Source organism: Malus sylvestris, chromosome 13, assembly GCF_916048215.2.
Source record: "Malus sylvestris chromosome 13, drMalSylv7.2, whole genome shotgun sequence".
NCBI classification, from domain to species: Eukaryota; Viridiplantae; Streptophyta; class Magnoliopsida; order Rosales; family Rosaceae; genus Malus; species Malus sylvestris.
In genome coordinates, this window is record NC_062272.1 from 8,083,018 (window position 1) to 8,097,310 (window position 14,293).

Here is a 14,293-nt window from a genome sequence, read left to right on the forward strand (position 1 = left end):
TGGGACATCGTCGCTCTCAATTGGGGCGTCGTCGCTCTCAATTGGGGCGTCGTCGGTCTCGATTGGTGCTTCGTCGATCTCAATTGGTGCATCGTCACTCTAGATTGGTGCTTCGTCACTCTAGATTGGTGCTTCGTCGACCTCAATTGGGGCATCGTCGGTCTCGACTGGTGCTTCGTCGGTCTCGATTGGTGCTTCGTCGGTCTCGATTGGGGTTTCTTCTGTCTGAATCGGGGCTTTTTTTGTCAGCTTGTGAAAGAAACCATCGATCCGACAAGTGCCGGCTGGAGCTGGTCTAGCGGCAGCGGTGCGGCTCCGGTCTCGTTTAGCTGGAGCTGAACTACTGGCGACAGAGTGACCTTGACTCCGGTCGGTTGCCGGATGATCGGACGGCTGAGAGGGCACGGGAAGCTCATCGATTAGGAAATCGCATGTCGGGCGGTGCCTCTTGACCGCGACTCGCATGTGCTCGAGCTTCACGACCTTGCGCTTCCTCTCCGTCGCGACCTCCGCTGACCGCTCCGCCAGGAATTCGAGGAAAAGCTGGGCGGAGTACGAGACGAGGAGTAAGACTTCCGAGTTGATCTTGTTGATGCCCCTGTCCAGCTTCATTATCCTCTTGATCCGACCGTTTGGGAATTCGGGTCGGATCCGATTCCCATTCCCTTCTTCTTCTCCTACCTTCCCTTTTCCCTTTGCCGGCTTCTCTTTTTCTCGTGCTGGGTTCTCTTCTTCTTCTTCTTGTGCTGGGTTCTCCTCTTCTCCTGCTGGGTTCTCTTCTTCTTCTTGTTCTGGGCTTTCTTCTTCTCCTGCTAGGTTTTCTTCTTCTGCTGCTGGGCTCCCTTCTTCGACTGCTGGATTCTCTTCTTCGTCTGCTGGGTTATCTTCTGCGTCTCGTGCTGGGTTCTCTTCTTCTCCTGCTGGGTTCTCTTCTTCGTCTGCTGGGTTCTCTTCTTCTTCTTGTGCTGGGTTCTCTTCTTCTCCTGCTGGGTTCTCTTCCACTCGTGTTGCGATCTCTTCTTCTGCCATTGGTGGCGGCGATGCTATGGTGGGGATTCGGGAATGTGTATTCGAAAGGGAGAAAATGATGTTTTAGGGTTTTGAATTGGCGGGAAACATTCAGTTTATCATATTTGATTGACGATATTGCACTTGCATTACAGGTTATATTACTTTGTGTGCCACTGCGCCGTGACCAGTTCATAGTTCTTTGGAACTTTAATCCATGGCTATTTGGGTATAATAACGTTTTGTACCGGCCATGTGAAATTTCGTTTCCGCCAAAAGTTTGTTTTTGTTGCTTTTTCATGAAATCATAATAATAAACAATTAACTAGTTTTGGTGCTTTGTGAAGCTTAGCTTGCTTTAGCAGCCACTTGATGATTCAAGTTCGTGGTAAGTGTAGGAGCTAAGCAAAGCTTAGGTAGTGATACAAGTGCGCGATGAGTGTAGTAAGGACCGAAATAACCAAACAAAGAGTTAGTAAGGACCGGAATAAATGAAAAAGGTTTTTTAGATGGATGAATTACTCATTAACAAAATTAATTTTTTTTAGTCCCCATATAATATGACAGGATGTTGTGATTAGGACGAAAAGTTTCAATTAAGGATGAAGTTGATTGATTTATTTAATTAAATAAAAAATTTATTTGATTAAATCCAATTGGGTGTGAATCAAGTCCAAATCAAATTTTGATTCTTTCGTCAATTAATCGTGCTGATGCACAAAATCAGTGAGGACTTTGGTACAACATAAAATATTAAGTTTGTGACATTCGCTAGATTGCTCCGGTCACTAGTGTGGGTAAGTATGTAAATGGATATAGACAGGGAAGCAAACACAAGATGTACGTGGTTCACCCAGATTGGCTACGTCCACGTAGTAGAAAAGTTCTCATTAATTGTGAAGGGTTTACACAAGTACATAGGTTCAAGCTCTCCTTTAGTGAGTACAAGTGAATGATTTAGTACAAATGACATTAGGAAATATTGTGCAAGAATGATCTCTATTTATATAAGAGAGTTTATAGTTTCATTCTGACATTGACACATGTCATGTTGTGATTGGTTTCTGATGTTGACACGTGTCGCGCTATGATTAGCTTCTGATGTAGACACGTGTCGCACTGTGATTGGCCTCCTAGTTGTAGGGAAACTCTTCTGGGTCCTTGACGGTATAACGTTGATCAGTGCTCAGCAGTTTTGGGATTGGTCAAGTATGGTACAAACAGTGCTCCCTTAAGTTCCTGAGTGAGGGAAGCTCCTCGGTTGGGGACTTACAAGATCCAAGTCATTGAGTAATCACGAAACTTCTAAATACCGAAGTGTGGTATCATTTTCACTTGCCTTATCTGTCTCATACGTAGATGTGGCATCTTCTCTAGAAGTACTTTTCCTCCATCCAGAGGTGGTATCTTTAACCGATGAAGATGCATAAGGTAATGTATCAATTTCACTTGAAGCTTACTTGTAGTTTCGGGCTTGGTCAAGTGTGATACAAAACCCTATAGTAGGAGTCCCCCAAGCCGCCAAGCTAGGAGATTTGCCAAAATAGGTAACAGACAAGGTAAGCAATCAGACTTCCAAGCAAGCAACCTGGATCAAAGGTTCGGCTTCGGCTTCCGGTTGATTGTTCTCCTTCTCCTTGTGTTGTAAACAACAACAAGGATAAGGAGAAGCAAATGGAGAAGAAATGATATGAGATACTTTTTCTTTTGAAGAAGTAACTTTCCACAAGCTTATTCTTGAACTTGGCTGGAGGGTTTTCTGGTTTCCTCCAGAGTATAAGGCCGACTCAAGAATTTGAGGGTCAAAACAAGTCCATCAAATCAAGAGTGCATTCGACCTTGATGATATGGGATACTTTTGATGTTGACGAAGTAATAGATGAATCGGCATGTGTTCTGTTGCGCTTGTCTCCACATGCTTCCTTGTATCCTTCTTACTTGCCCTATCTGTTCCTCATGCAGATGTGGTATCTTTTCTGGAAGCATAAGATGTTGAAGACGAGTACTCGAGAGTAATGCCAGGTAAGTAATCAGGCAAGGGGTTCCAGGCAGTCAGTTCTTGACTGGAAGCTTGATTCCAAGTGCTGATTGATTGCTCTTTTTCTCCTTGTCTTGCAGGTAAGAGCAAGGGCAAAGGAAAAGACAGAGAAAAAACATGATATGGGATATTCTTGCTTTTGACCCTGGTGATTTGAAATACTCTTGCTCTGATGTGGCTGGTTTGCATAGGTATTATTGGGGGGGGGAGAAAGCTGAGTATTTCGAGAGGCTTCGTTGGGAGTGCCCTCTTAGATATGAGGAAGGGTTGAGCATTTTTGCAGGTCTGCCTGTCCATGGAGGATAGAGGTCGACATATATAGGAGTCTTCCTAACAACAAGTAGTAATGTTATTCTTTTACCCTTCTTGGTCGTAGCAATGTAATGGGAGCTGCAAGCTTCACGTGTTTTAACTTTGTTAGAGCACTTTGAAAAAGTGGTATGCGGTATGTGGTATCTGGAAAGCTGATGTTGCGTGTGAAGATTGCAAACAAGCTTTATCAAGGAAATCTGGCTCTCAAAGTTTAGAGAGCGATGCCTCTTCGGTTTTCGAACAAGCAATCATGTCAGGGATATGACTCTCGAGATTCGGATAGCAGTGCCTCTTCGATTTTTTAGAAAGCAATCCAGTTGGGAGTCTGACTCTTGAGATTCGGAGAGTGGTGCCTCTTCGATTTTTAAGAAAGTAATCCTGTTGGGAGTCTGGCTCTCGAGATTCGGAGGGCGGTGCCTCTTCGATTTTTGAGCAAGTCATAATGCTATTCATTTACCCTTCTTGGTCATAGCAATGTAGTGGGAGCTGCAAGCTTCACATGTTTTAACTTTGTCAGAGCACTTTGAAAAAGTGGTATGTGGTATCTAGAAAGCTGATGTTGCGTGTGAAGATTGCAGACAAACTTTATCCAAGGAAATCTGGCTCTCGAAGTTCGGAGAACGGTGCCTCTTTGGTTTTCGAATAAGCAATCATGTCGAGGATCTGACTCTCGAGATTCAGAGAACAGTGCCTCTTCGATTTTTGAGAAAGCAATCTTGTTGGGAGTGTTTTCTCGAATGTGAGTAAAGGTTGGGCATTTTTGCCAATCTGCCTTGCCACGGAGCACGGAGGTTGACACACATTGGGACTTTCTAGTTATCAAGCAGTGGTGTTGTTCCTTTACCTTTGTGGGTAATAGTATGGTAGCTGGACCTTCAAAATTTATGTGTCTAAACTTTGTCAGAGATCTTTGGCAAAGTTATCTGTGGTACCCGATAAGCTGATGTTGCGTGTGGAAAATGGTGCCTCTTCGAAATCCGGAGAGTGGTGCTGCCTCTTCGATTTTTGAACCAACAGCCATGTTGCCCTATCTTTTATAAGGGCACCAATTGTGTGCAAGGAGTTCATTCAGAGAGTTATTGCTTGTAGGAATTTTCCCCTTACTTCAGAGATTTATTGCATTTCATTTCCTATAACAACCATACACAACCGCAAACCCAAACTTCAATTCCTTCTTCATCGAGAGAGAGAGAGAGAGAGAGAGAGAGAGAGAGAGAGAGAGAGAGAGAGAGAGAAAAGACAGAATACTAGTTGAGATGATGGCCTTGGAAGATGATGAAGTAACTTGCAAGAAAACGATGGAGAAAGAGCTAGGTAATGAAAGGAAATTAACTAATTTAAACATTGCATTGGTAAAGAAGGGAAATGAAAAGGCAATGCTTTAAACCAATAAATAAATAAATAACATTTCATAATTAATTAAAAATTATTTGAAGCTGATGTCAAATTTGACAACAACCATCTTTGTTGTCATTATATGTCATGCCATATAGGAATTGACATTTCGATTGGAAAACGCTTGTATTATTTTTTATTATTATTGTTGATGTGGCCTTTTTGACATCTTCTTAAAAGATACTTTGATTCGGCGTGGCAAACGAAGTTGTTGTGTATATATAGAGTTAGACAAGTTTCAAAAAATTTCAGATATGATTCAAAACATTTAAATTCATTAAATTCGTTTTGGATATATATATATATATATATATATATATATATATATTTTTTTTTTTTTTTAATTTTAACATTTCAATTTTAAATTTAAAAGACATAATATTTCAAAACTTTTTGAATCGAAATTGAGTTATCCTAGTGAGATCAAATCTTATGCGCTCAAAATGGATGTGACATCCATGTGACCCTAATAAGTGTCTAATACGTGTTTATTATTTTAAATTTTGTTGTCATAAATTTAATATGATTCAAACAATTATTAAGGCCACATAAAGATCACACCTATTTTGAGTGCAGAAGATTTGATGTCATCCTTAGTGATATATCTCACGGATTTGGATCCCATCCGTATCCAAATTGTGGGGATCATAGGGATCCTCTCATCTTAATTATTTATTGTGCATCGTACGGTCAGAAATCATTTGACATTTTCTTTTATTTAAAATTAAACACAAATAATACTAGATAAAAGCTGGGCGCACGATGTACGATGAATGGTTAGGATGTGTGGATTCCTAGGATCCTGACAAAGTGGATTCAGAGAGGATCCTCTTCCATATCTCACGTTGAAGGGCTAGTTTGAGATTGCTGTGATGTGAAAAAAAAATGTTGTTTTTAGAAGCAAGTGTAGAGCTGCTTCTGCTTTTTTCTGTTTTGAACTCATGATTTTGATAATAAAAAAAAAGCATTTTTTATTTACCAAACACAATTTTAGTGCCAACTTTTTAAAAAGTTGTTTTTAAAATAATTTCAGCAATACCAAATCAGCCTGAAATGTACTAAGTTTCCTAACTTGGAAGGAGAACGGTCACGTGATCCGCGTGGCCAAGGCCAAGTGACAGATTACACACGTGTCGACCGCGAAATCCTGGCGTAGTGTGTCGCGCGAGCTCAGAGTTCTATACTTTTCTTCATCCCCCTTCAAATTAAAAAAAAAAAAAAAAAAAAAAACAAACGCACAAACCCTAACTCCCTCCTCTGAGGTGAATCACGGTAACCTATTTCGCTCCAAAAATCGCCTTCTTCCACCTGAATCAGCCGCCATGCAGTTCTCTCAGGAAGACTTCGATCGCCTCTTGCTCTTCGAACACACCCGCAAAACCGCCGAAGTTAACTACGCTAAGAACCCTCTCGACGCCGATGTTCGTACTCTCTCTCTCTCTCTCTCTCTCTCTATCTCTGTCAAATTTTAACCCGGTGTGCATTAACCGTGTCGTTTTTTACTGCAGAATTTGACGAAATGGGGAGGGGCGCTCCTCGAACTGTCGCAGTTTCAGAGCATTGCCGATTCGAAGAGCATGATTACTGGTAATTTATTATTATTTTGCTTTCATAAACCCTAATTAGTAGTTGTGATGGTGTTTTTTTCGATTGGAATTTGTGTTCTGTAATGAGTATTCAATTGAACGTGAAATTTTGATTAGATTGCATTTCGAAGCTGGAGGAGGCTTTGCAGATAAATCCCACGAAGCACGATGCGCTGTGGTGCCTAGGAAATGCCCACACCTCTTTTGCATTTCTCACCCCTGATCTCGACGAGGCAAGGCCTTATTTAGATAAGGCCACTGGGTTTTTCCAGAGGGCGGCGGATGAGGTTATATTATTGCATATCCGAATTTTCAAATTGTATTATACTTGATTATTCTAAACTCCAAGAGAGGATTGACAGTGGGTTTGATTTTGTAGGACCCGGGTAATGAGCTTTATCAGAAGTCCTTAGAAGTCACAGCTAAGGTATTGCTAGTGTTATTCCACTTGCAGGCTGTTCTGTTGGTGATGTTATAATATTGTATTGTGAAACGTTCGTAGATTGACCTCGAAGATTTATTGGCTACCTTAGATATTTAGTAGGTAATATAGTGGAAAGAGGAATTTAGTAGGTACTAAAGTTAAAAGGTGGGGGCTTTGTAGACTTACGATAATTCAAACTTGAAAACAATTCAGAAATGATCTGCTTTGGGCTATGACAACCTTCAGATTAAGGGTCACAGATGCTAAATTGCAGCCAGACATGGATATATCTAAATGGTTATGGGTATGAGTGGGCAGAAGAAGTTTTATTTCACTTTGTATAAATATGATTTGGTATATTGTGGCCAAAGGCCTAAAAAACCAAAAAAGAACAAACAGCCCTGGGACCTGAGTTAAGTCATCCCATATGAAGGGGATAATAATTGGGAAGGATTTTCTCATGTTATAGATATAACTGGTACCATGCACAACAACTGTTGGCGGGCAGATGCGAGGCACCGGTTAACTAACTATAGCGTAGGTATCAGGGCGAATGTTTTGAAGGTCAATATCATTTATCAGGAAATGTCTTGTGTCCTTATGTTTGTAGTAAGAAGCAATCGTGTTCTGTAAATTGGATAATTTTAGGACCTTCTATCGAGTTCAGTACCAACTAATTATTTTAAGAGGTTGTTATCATAGGTAGTTTAATATCCTTTTTATGTAACTGCATTAATTTGAATCTACATTGCAAGTGCAACAGAGGTAATTGTTGGTCATGTATTCATAGGCACCAGAATTGCATATGGAGATCCATAAGCAAGGGCTTGGACCGTTGGGTCAACAAACTCTGGGTGGGGGACCTGCTCCTTCTTCATCCAGTACAAAGGTTAGATTATCAAATTAATCCTTTATTCTAAGTGCATTCTGTTCCAACATGTTTGTTTGTCACAAATGTTTCTGTGTTTGGTTGGCAGCTGGCTGCATTTGATATTGGTATTCAAATACTTTGTTTGTCACAAATGCTTTTCAGTGTATAGATGCAAGAAAACTTCATTTGTTTTCATTGAACTTCTAATAAAATTGTTATTTATTCCAGAGTTCCAAGACCAAGAAGAGCAGTGATCTGAAGTATGACATATTGGGATGGGTTATCCTTGCTGTTGGCATTGTTGCATGGGTTGGAATGGCGAAATCCCACATGCCACCGCCACCCCAAAGATAAGCTTTATTATATATCGTAAGAATGAAGTAACCCTGCCAGTGCATTTGGTTGAAGGTTAATATTTTCTTTAAGATATTCATCTGGCTGAGTTGTAGTAATTCAAGTAAATCATGTAATATGCTGATACATGTTGATTTTGGCCATAACTTTTTCTATGTTGCTGTGATAATTAGGAACAACATTTTTTATATGAATTATTGTTTTCTCTCCTGCAAATATTGGATAGTCTATGCTGGTTTGTTTGCATATGATCCCATCGAACTACTTGCTTTGTCTTGCTCTTTGGTACGCTCTAGAGGTTTTCTCAGGATTTCTCTGTATTTTGGTTGTATGATATATCTGTATCCTAAGAGGTCTAGTCTAGAATTCTCTCTTTTATTTTTAGTTCTAAATTAGCCAACCTTATAAAGGATGTAACTCTAGCCAACTTCACTGTAACAAAATACCCTTAATCTGATAAATCACCATCTCTCTTAAGTCATAACCTATACACAAACAAGACAAAAGAAAATTGCCTGTGTCTTTGGATGTGTGCTCTAAACCCTCCACAGACAATCTCTGCCCAAAATTTGAGATGATTTTTTATGAAAAAATTTACAGCATGACCACTTTTCCGCAACCAACTACTGTCTTTCCCTCCCTCCATTGTCTTATGTTTTTGCCATTAGTGTAGCGGTGACTGTATTAGTGGAAACCTCCTTAAAGAGAACCATTTGAGAAATAATTCTATGGTTTATCTTGTCTTATTACCCCCAGGGTTAACCACGAGCTTCCAGTCCTCTTCTTCGGTTACTGCAACGTAAAAGCGGAGTGAAAACATGTATCTGTATCCCAAATTTCCAGTTGAATTTTCTGCTGCTAATATAGTTTTACCAACAAGGCTCTAGCAATCTGGTGTTGGACATTTTGGATTTCCACTAATCTATAATTATTAACTAATTCTTCTCAAAAAAATAATTATTAACTAATTGTTAATATATCATCCATGTTAAGTGCCCAAAGCATATAAATTGGTAAATACTTTGTTACTTCCTTATGATGAGCTTGACCCAATCATGATAGACCTAAGTCAGATTTTTTAAAAGAAGTTGGAACTAATGGAAATCATGTTTTTATTTTTTCAAATATTTTTTTTTCATGGAAGATAATGCGCTTTAAAATATTCATTATAATCTTTCACAATGAAATGTTCCTCTGCATGAATCATTAGATGTTCTCTTAGAAAAAAAAAAATCAACATGTTAAAACACACGTAGGGAGGCTGACACTTACAAGTGGTGAATATAAAGGGATTCAGTTAAACGTCTTTAATGAGGTGAAGTATAATATTGGTCAGTTATTATCTCAAGCCATTATTTTGGTCTGAAACTCTTCCTATAGGCTAAGAGTACGCCTCTCATGTTTTACATGGTAAACTCCTATGTGGGCACATACTATAATGTTCACTTTGATCATTGTACCTGGAGGTGGCAAATCAACCCATTGGGTTAATGGGTACCCGTTAAGACCCGCTTAATTTGACACCCCCATAATATAGAGTGAGATTGGTAGTGGTGATGATGGTGTAAGGTGAAATCTAACTAAATGGGTCTTAATGGGTATTAACCCAGGGTTGATTTGCCACCTCTATGTAACCAATAGAAATCTCCCACTTCCATGGAAATAAAGTTCTTATGCTTTTCTTACCAGTTATTTGGTTCATTATGTGGAAGACCAAGCCCTGGGAGCTAAAATTACAGGTAGAAATATTTTGTGTGCTTGAAAACTTAAGTTAGCTTCATAATCAGTTCTTTTACTTGCAAATCTCAATCATTTCTGAGCTATAAATCTATTGTCTCAACACTCAAGTATCCTTAACAATTGAGTTGACTGCACTCTGGACTGAATTAATAATAACTCCCTACTCGAGATAAGAATTATTAGGGCGTATCTGGTACGGGAAGTGATGTCTAAGAAAAGTAGTGATGCAAAATCCTTAGAAACAAAACTGTGGATAATCTGTTGAGGCCTACTTTATTTCTGGGGCTCTTTCTTTTGGCTCATGGTTTGGTCACTGTAGGAACAAATTTGTTGGGAATGCAGCTTCTTTCCTCTTTTAGTAAATATTCTATATAAATATTCAGTCTTTTATATTAACAATCATTGACCTTCAAAGTAATGATTCTCTTAGTCTAAACTATAATTAGAACATTCTGAGCACCACTCTTTGTGAAACTTTCATGTTCTTGTCCTCATAAGTTTGCAGTTGTAGTGCTGAGGCTTGGGAAATTTTAGCTTATTGTTAGGCCGATTATAAAAATCTTTGTAAACCTAACACCTTTCTTTTTTCTTTTCTTTTCCTTGGTTCCCCTTCTTTGGTATGTATTTTGTGGCCTTAAAGTTGTTTACATTGTTTATCGAAGGTCAAAATCATCTAATATTTTGAAGGCTATTTGCTTGCAGTTGTGATGATAGAGATGAAGTTGTTTTCCTTTTTTGGTGAGAAAAATTAAGTAGAATCAAACTCTCTGAACCAAACATATTAGCATAGAGTAGATTATTCTTTTAGCTCACTTGAAAGATCCGCATACCAAATAGGAGTCATGTTCAGAAGCTTAATAGATTGACTGGTAAAAAGTCTTTGAAAGAACTGGGTTGAGTGATTGAAGCGGGGTGCCAATAGGCAAGGTTCTAAAAGATGCTAGACTCTAGTTGTGCGGCAAGCTGGGGCCTAGGCAGACTAGGCGGATTCCAGTAAATTTATTGTATATTGTTTAAATAAACACCTATTTATACTTAAAAAGACACATAATTGTATTGGAATACATAAATTGCATAATAAAATGACATATAGATTATAAAGTATTAGAGCATATTGAAAACATGGGGAACAAACATATAATGAGTGTTCATCCAAATATTCAACAAGTCTTTTACATTTTATTGAAAAAATAAAATGCAAAATGAAAGTTATTGATTTTCTGTCGAAATGGGAGTCGCGACCTAGGTAGACGCTTAAGTGGGTCTAGGCGGCCTTTTTCAAACGCCTAGAGACTAATCGGGGGCCAGCTTCCTAGCGCGGAATTTTTAGAACAATGCCAACAGGGAAGATTTGCAGAATCTAGGATGCATCATCATGTTTAATTAATAAAAAACTTCATCCCTGGTTAGTATCTGCCGCCACTTTCTTTTATTGGTGTGAAGTAGTGGGTAAGGTGGCATTTTCACGTTGGATGCCTTGCTATTAGTGGAAGCAAAAGATGCTCTCAATACCATAATATGTTATTAGTCCCTAATATATCCAGGCTGGTTGTTGGGTGGATGCTAGGAAAATACTTTGATAATGTTAAAAGCAGAAATAGTTAACTAGGCATTCCACTTTGATTGCCTTTTTTTAGGGTTTGTTTATTCTTTCGATCCTCCCAGAAGGGTCTGGTAGTATTGGGGAGAGCCTTATAGGACTATGGAAAATATAGTCTGTCGCAAAGACTCCCTACTTTTTGTGTATGTGTGTTTTTTGTTTTAAAATAGGGTCCTCTTTGGTCAATCCCCGTTGGTTGAACACCAATTGGTGGTCTCTGTCTGAGATTTAATTCTTTTTAAACACTCCTCATAGGCCATTATAATGGCTCTTTTCACCAATAAGGAGATATTAGGTTGCAAAAGTTTTTATTGATTTGTTTAGCATCTGCCTTTCATGCTTTGTGCAAAGTAGAGTCCTCATGATCTTTAATAATTTCAAAGTTTAATGAGACTTTGCAGGAGGACAGGCGCCATGCTTCTTCCTTCGGCGTTGTGGGATTTCAATTTGGTTTACTTTATGGTCATTTGCTTTGCCTCCTCTATAGTTTATAGTTTGATGTGCAGCATTGGTGATAGGCTCCAATGATATCGGGTGCTTTAGGATTGAGAGCAACCTCCAAATTAATTGATAAATCAAGTATTGGATGCTCGCGTCGGCTAAATCCTCTCGAAAACTGGTTTGGTTAGTACAGGTTTGTATGTATTTTGATAGCAAATGCGTTATATTCTGTGTTTTTGGTTGGCAAAGGGAGGGCAAAGCTTTTGGCTTTGGATATTAAAGTCTAAAGATGGTTTTACTTGTTAATTAATTTAATTAGTATGTGGTTTCGTGGGGTCCGCTACATATGACGGAACTGCAGTGTGTGACAGAGTCATAGCTGATATTATACTTGACAGTGGATCTTTGCGTAATAGACATCTTGCTGGATAGGTTGGTTATTATATTTGGATTTGGAAGCCAATATATTGCTCATTGATGAACTTGGGGAATTAAAGTGTGGGAGGGATGGATGGATATCTCTTGTAGTCTTTTCTGTCAACTCTGTGTCTCTTTCAACAAAATGATCTATGAAAACTTGCTTTTTCTGCACCTGTATTTTTCAAGTTGCACCGTAAGGATCATATTTCAAAGTATTGGTTAAATTGGAAATATTCGAGGCATATAATGGAGTTCAAAAAATTTGATGAACAAAGTGTTGAAAGAGAAATATTGAAATTTTTATCGTGATTATTAAATGGGTAAATGATTTTTGATTGAATTGATTTTTACAAGGATGATCGAGACTCACAATACAGGTGGTTCGGATTGTTGAAATTGGATGTGAAATAGGTTCCATAACCAATTTTCATTTTTTGAATAAAATGAGAATTCTTTTCCTAAAAGGGCCTGTGGTCATCCTTATCAGGTTAAATGCTGGGCTCAGACCAAGAAAGGGTTGAAATTGTACTTGAATTACCAATCCAGCTCCCTACCATCTTTCACCGCCCACAATTTTACTTTTGGCCCAGAACATAAATTTGGTATCAACTAAGGTCTTATGCTGCTATGCTGGGATATAAGGAGAGAGAATTTGGCAGAGTTGCCCCTACTATCGAATGGGATTATAATAATAATACTTTGCAAGAGGTGTCATCTCACAGGGAATTAGATCCTCTCCTGAGCAAATGATGGGTATCCTCATGACCACACAATACGGGCCGTTGGATCAAAATCCAATGATCCGTGTTGTGTGAGGATCCCCACCATTTGCTCAGGAGGGGATCCATTTCTATCTCATAGTTCGGAAGATTCCTAGCTAGAACCACTTAGGTCTCACTTAGGTAGTAGACGGTTGGGTATCGTGTTAATTAATTTGTAAGTGTTTGAAATTTAAGAATTGACGTTTAGACATGCCTAGCACCTGTCTAGGTTGCGACTCTTAATTAAATAGAAAACAGATCTTGATTTTAATTTTTCAATAAATTGGAAGAAACGTATTGAATACTTAGATGAACACTCAATATATATTTGCTCCCATTATTTCAATATGTTCTAATTCTAATACTTTATTATATGTTATTTTATTTTGCAATTTACGTATCTTAATACAATTACATTTTTTTTAAGTATAACTAGATATTTATTGATATATTCTCTTGTTATTTTGCAATTTACGTATCTTAATACAATTACATTTTGTCTTTCTCTTGTTATAAAAAATTAGTATAAGATGTTGACTTGACTTAACCGTAACTGTTCAAATAGAAGAAGAGGGAGCGGGAGGAAAAAAATAGGGGAGATAATCCAACTCTCCCGAGACCCAGCACACAACCACAAACACAGCCGTCGAATCAAAGGTTGAAATTTGAAGCGACCATTTTATATAATTTAATTTAGTTGGGTTTAAGTTTAAACTAAGCAGAAAAAATTGTTACCACAAACTTGTGGCGGGGTTGTGGATAATGGTCATGTTGGAGTTGATGCGTTCCAGCTGCTTTTGCCTACTCTATAGACTTTGGCTTTTATTTTCACCTGGTAAATGGGTTCAACAATATTTTCCAATGTGACAGCCGGCTGTTTCTTGGTGTGCTTTGGCGTTTCACGACAAATTTCCTATGTGACATGTTGCTAGTACTTGTGAAAACCGAAGGAGGCCTTTGGGAGAACCTTGTTTGGTAAAAAGCCTCCGAACGAGGAAAAAACGAGTACCACTCTACTAACAACTGCAAAATCTAGTTTATCATATGAGGTGTTAGCCGATTTCTCACCCCCGGAACTTGTAAGAAAGTGTCAATTTCCCAACAAGGGAGAAAAATGACGAATTATAAAAGTTTAAGAGGGATAATTGACTAAAATTAACATTCAAGGAAAAAATTGTCAACTCCTTACAAATTTGATGGAAAATCGACAAATACTAAATTAACATTATTTAGACGTCACATATGACCATCTTCTGACCAGCAAAGTAACCCTCTCGCTCACACCGTAAAGCAAGCAAAGCTATGTACCACCAAGATATACACTCTTTTGGCATAAAAACTAA

At 38.5% G+C, this 14,293-nt stretch overlaps 1 protein-coding gene across 1 annotated transcript; it reads left to right on the forward strand.

Annotated features, from left to right (window-relative positions):
• Window positions 1-5,939: 5,939 nt before the first annotated feature.
• LOC126597176 (mitochondrial import receptor subunit TOM20-like) lies at window positions 5,940-8,204 on the forward strand. The gene is made up of 6 exons (XM_050263945.1): window positions 5,940-6,174; window positions 6,262-6,340; window positions 6,457-6,626; window positions 6,719-6,766; window positions 7,554-7,652; window positions 7,863-8,204. The coding sequence occupies exons 1-6, from the start codon at window positions 6,076-6,078 to the stop codon at window positions 7,986-7,988; spliced, it is 621 nt and encodes a 206-aa protein (XP_050119902.1). The 5' UTR covers window positions 5,940-6,075; the 3' UTR covers window positions 7,989-8,204.
• Window positions 8,205-14,293: the final 6,089 nt, after the last annotated feature.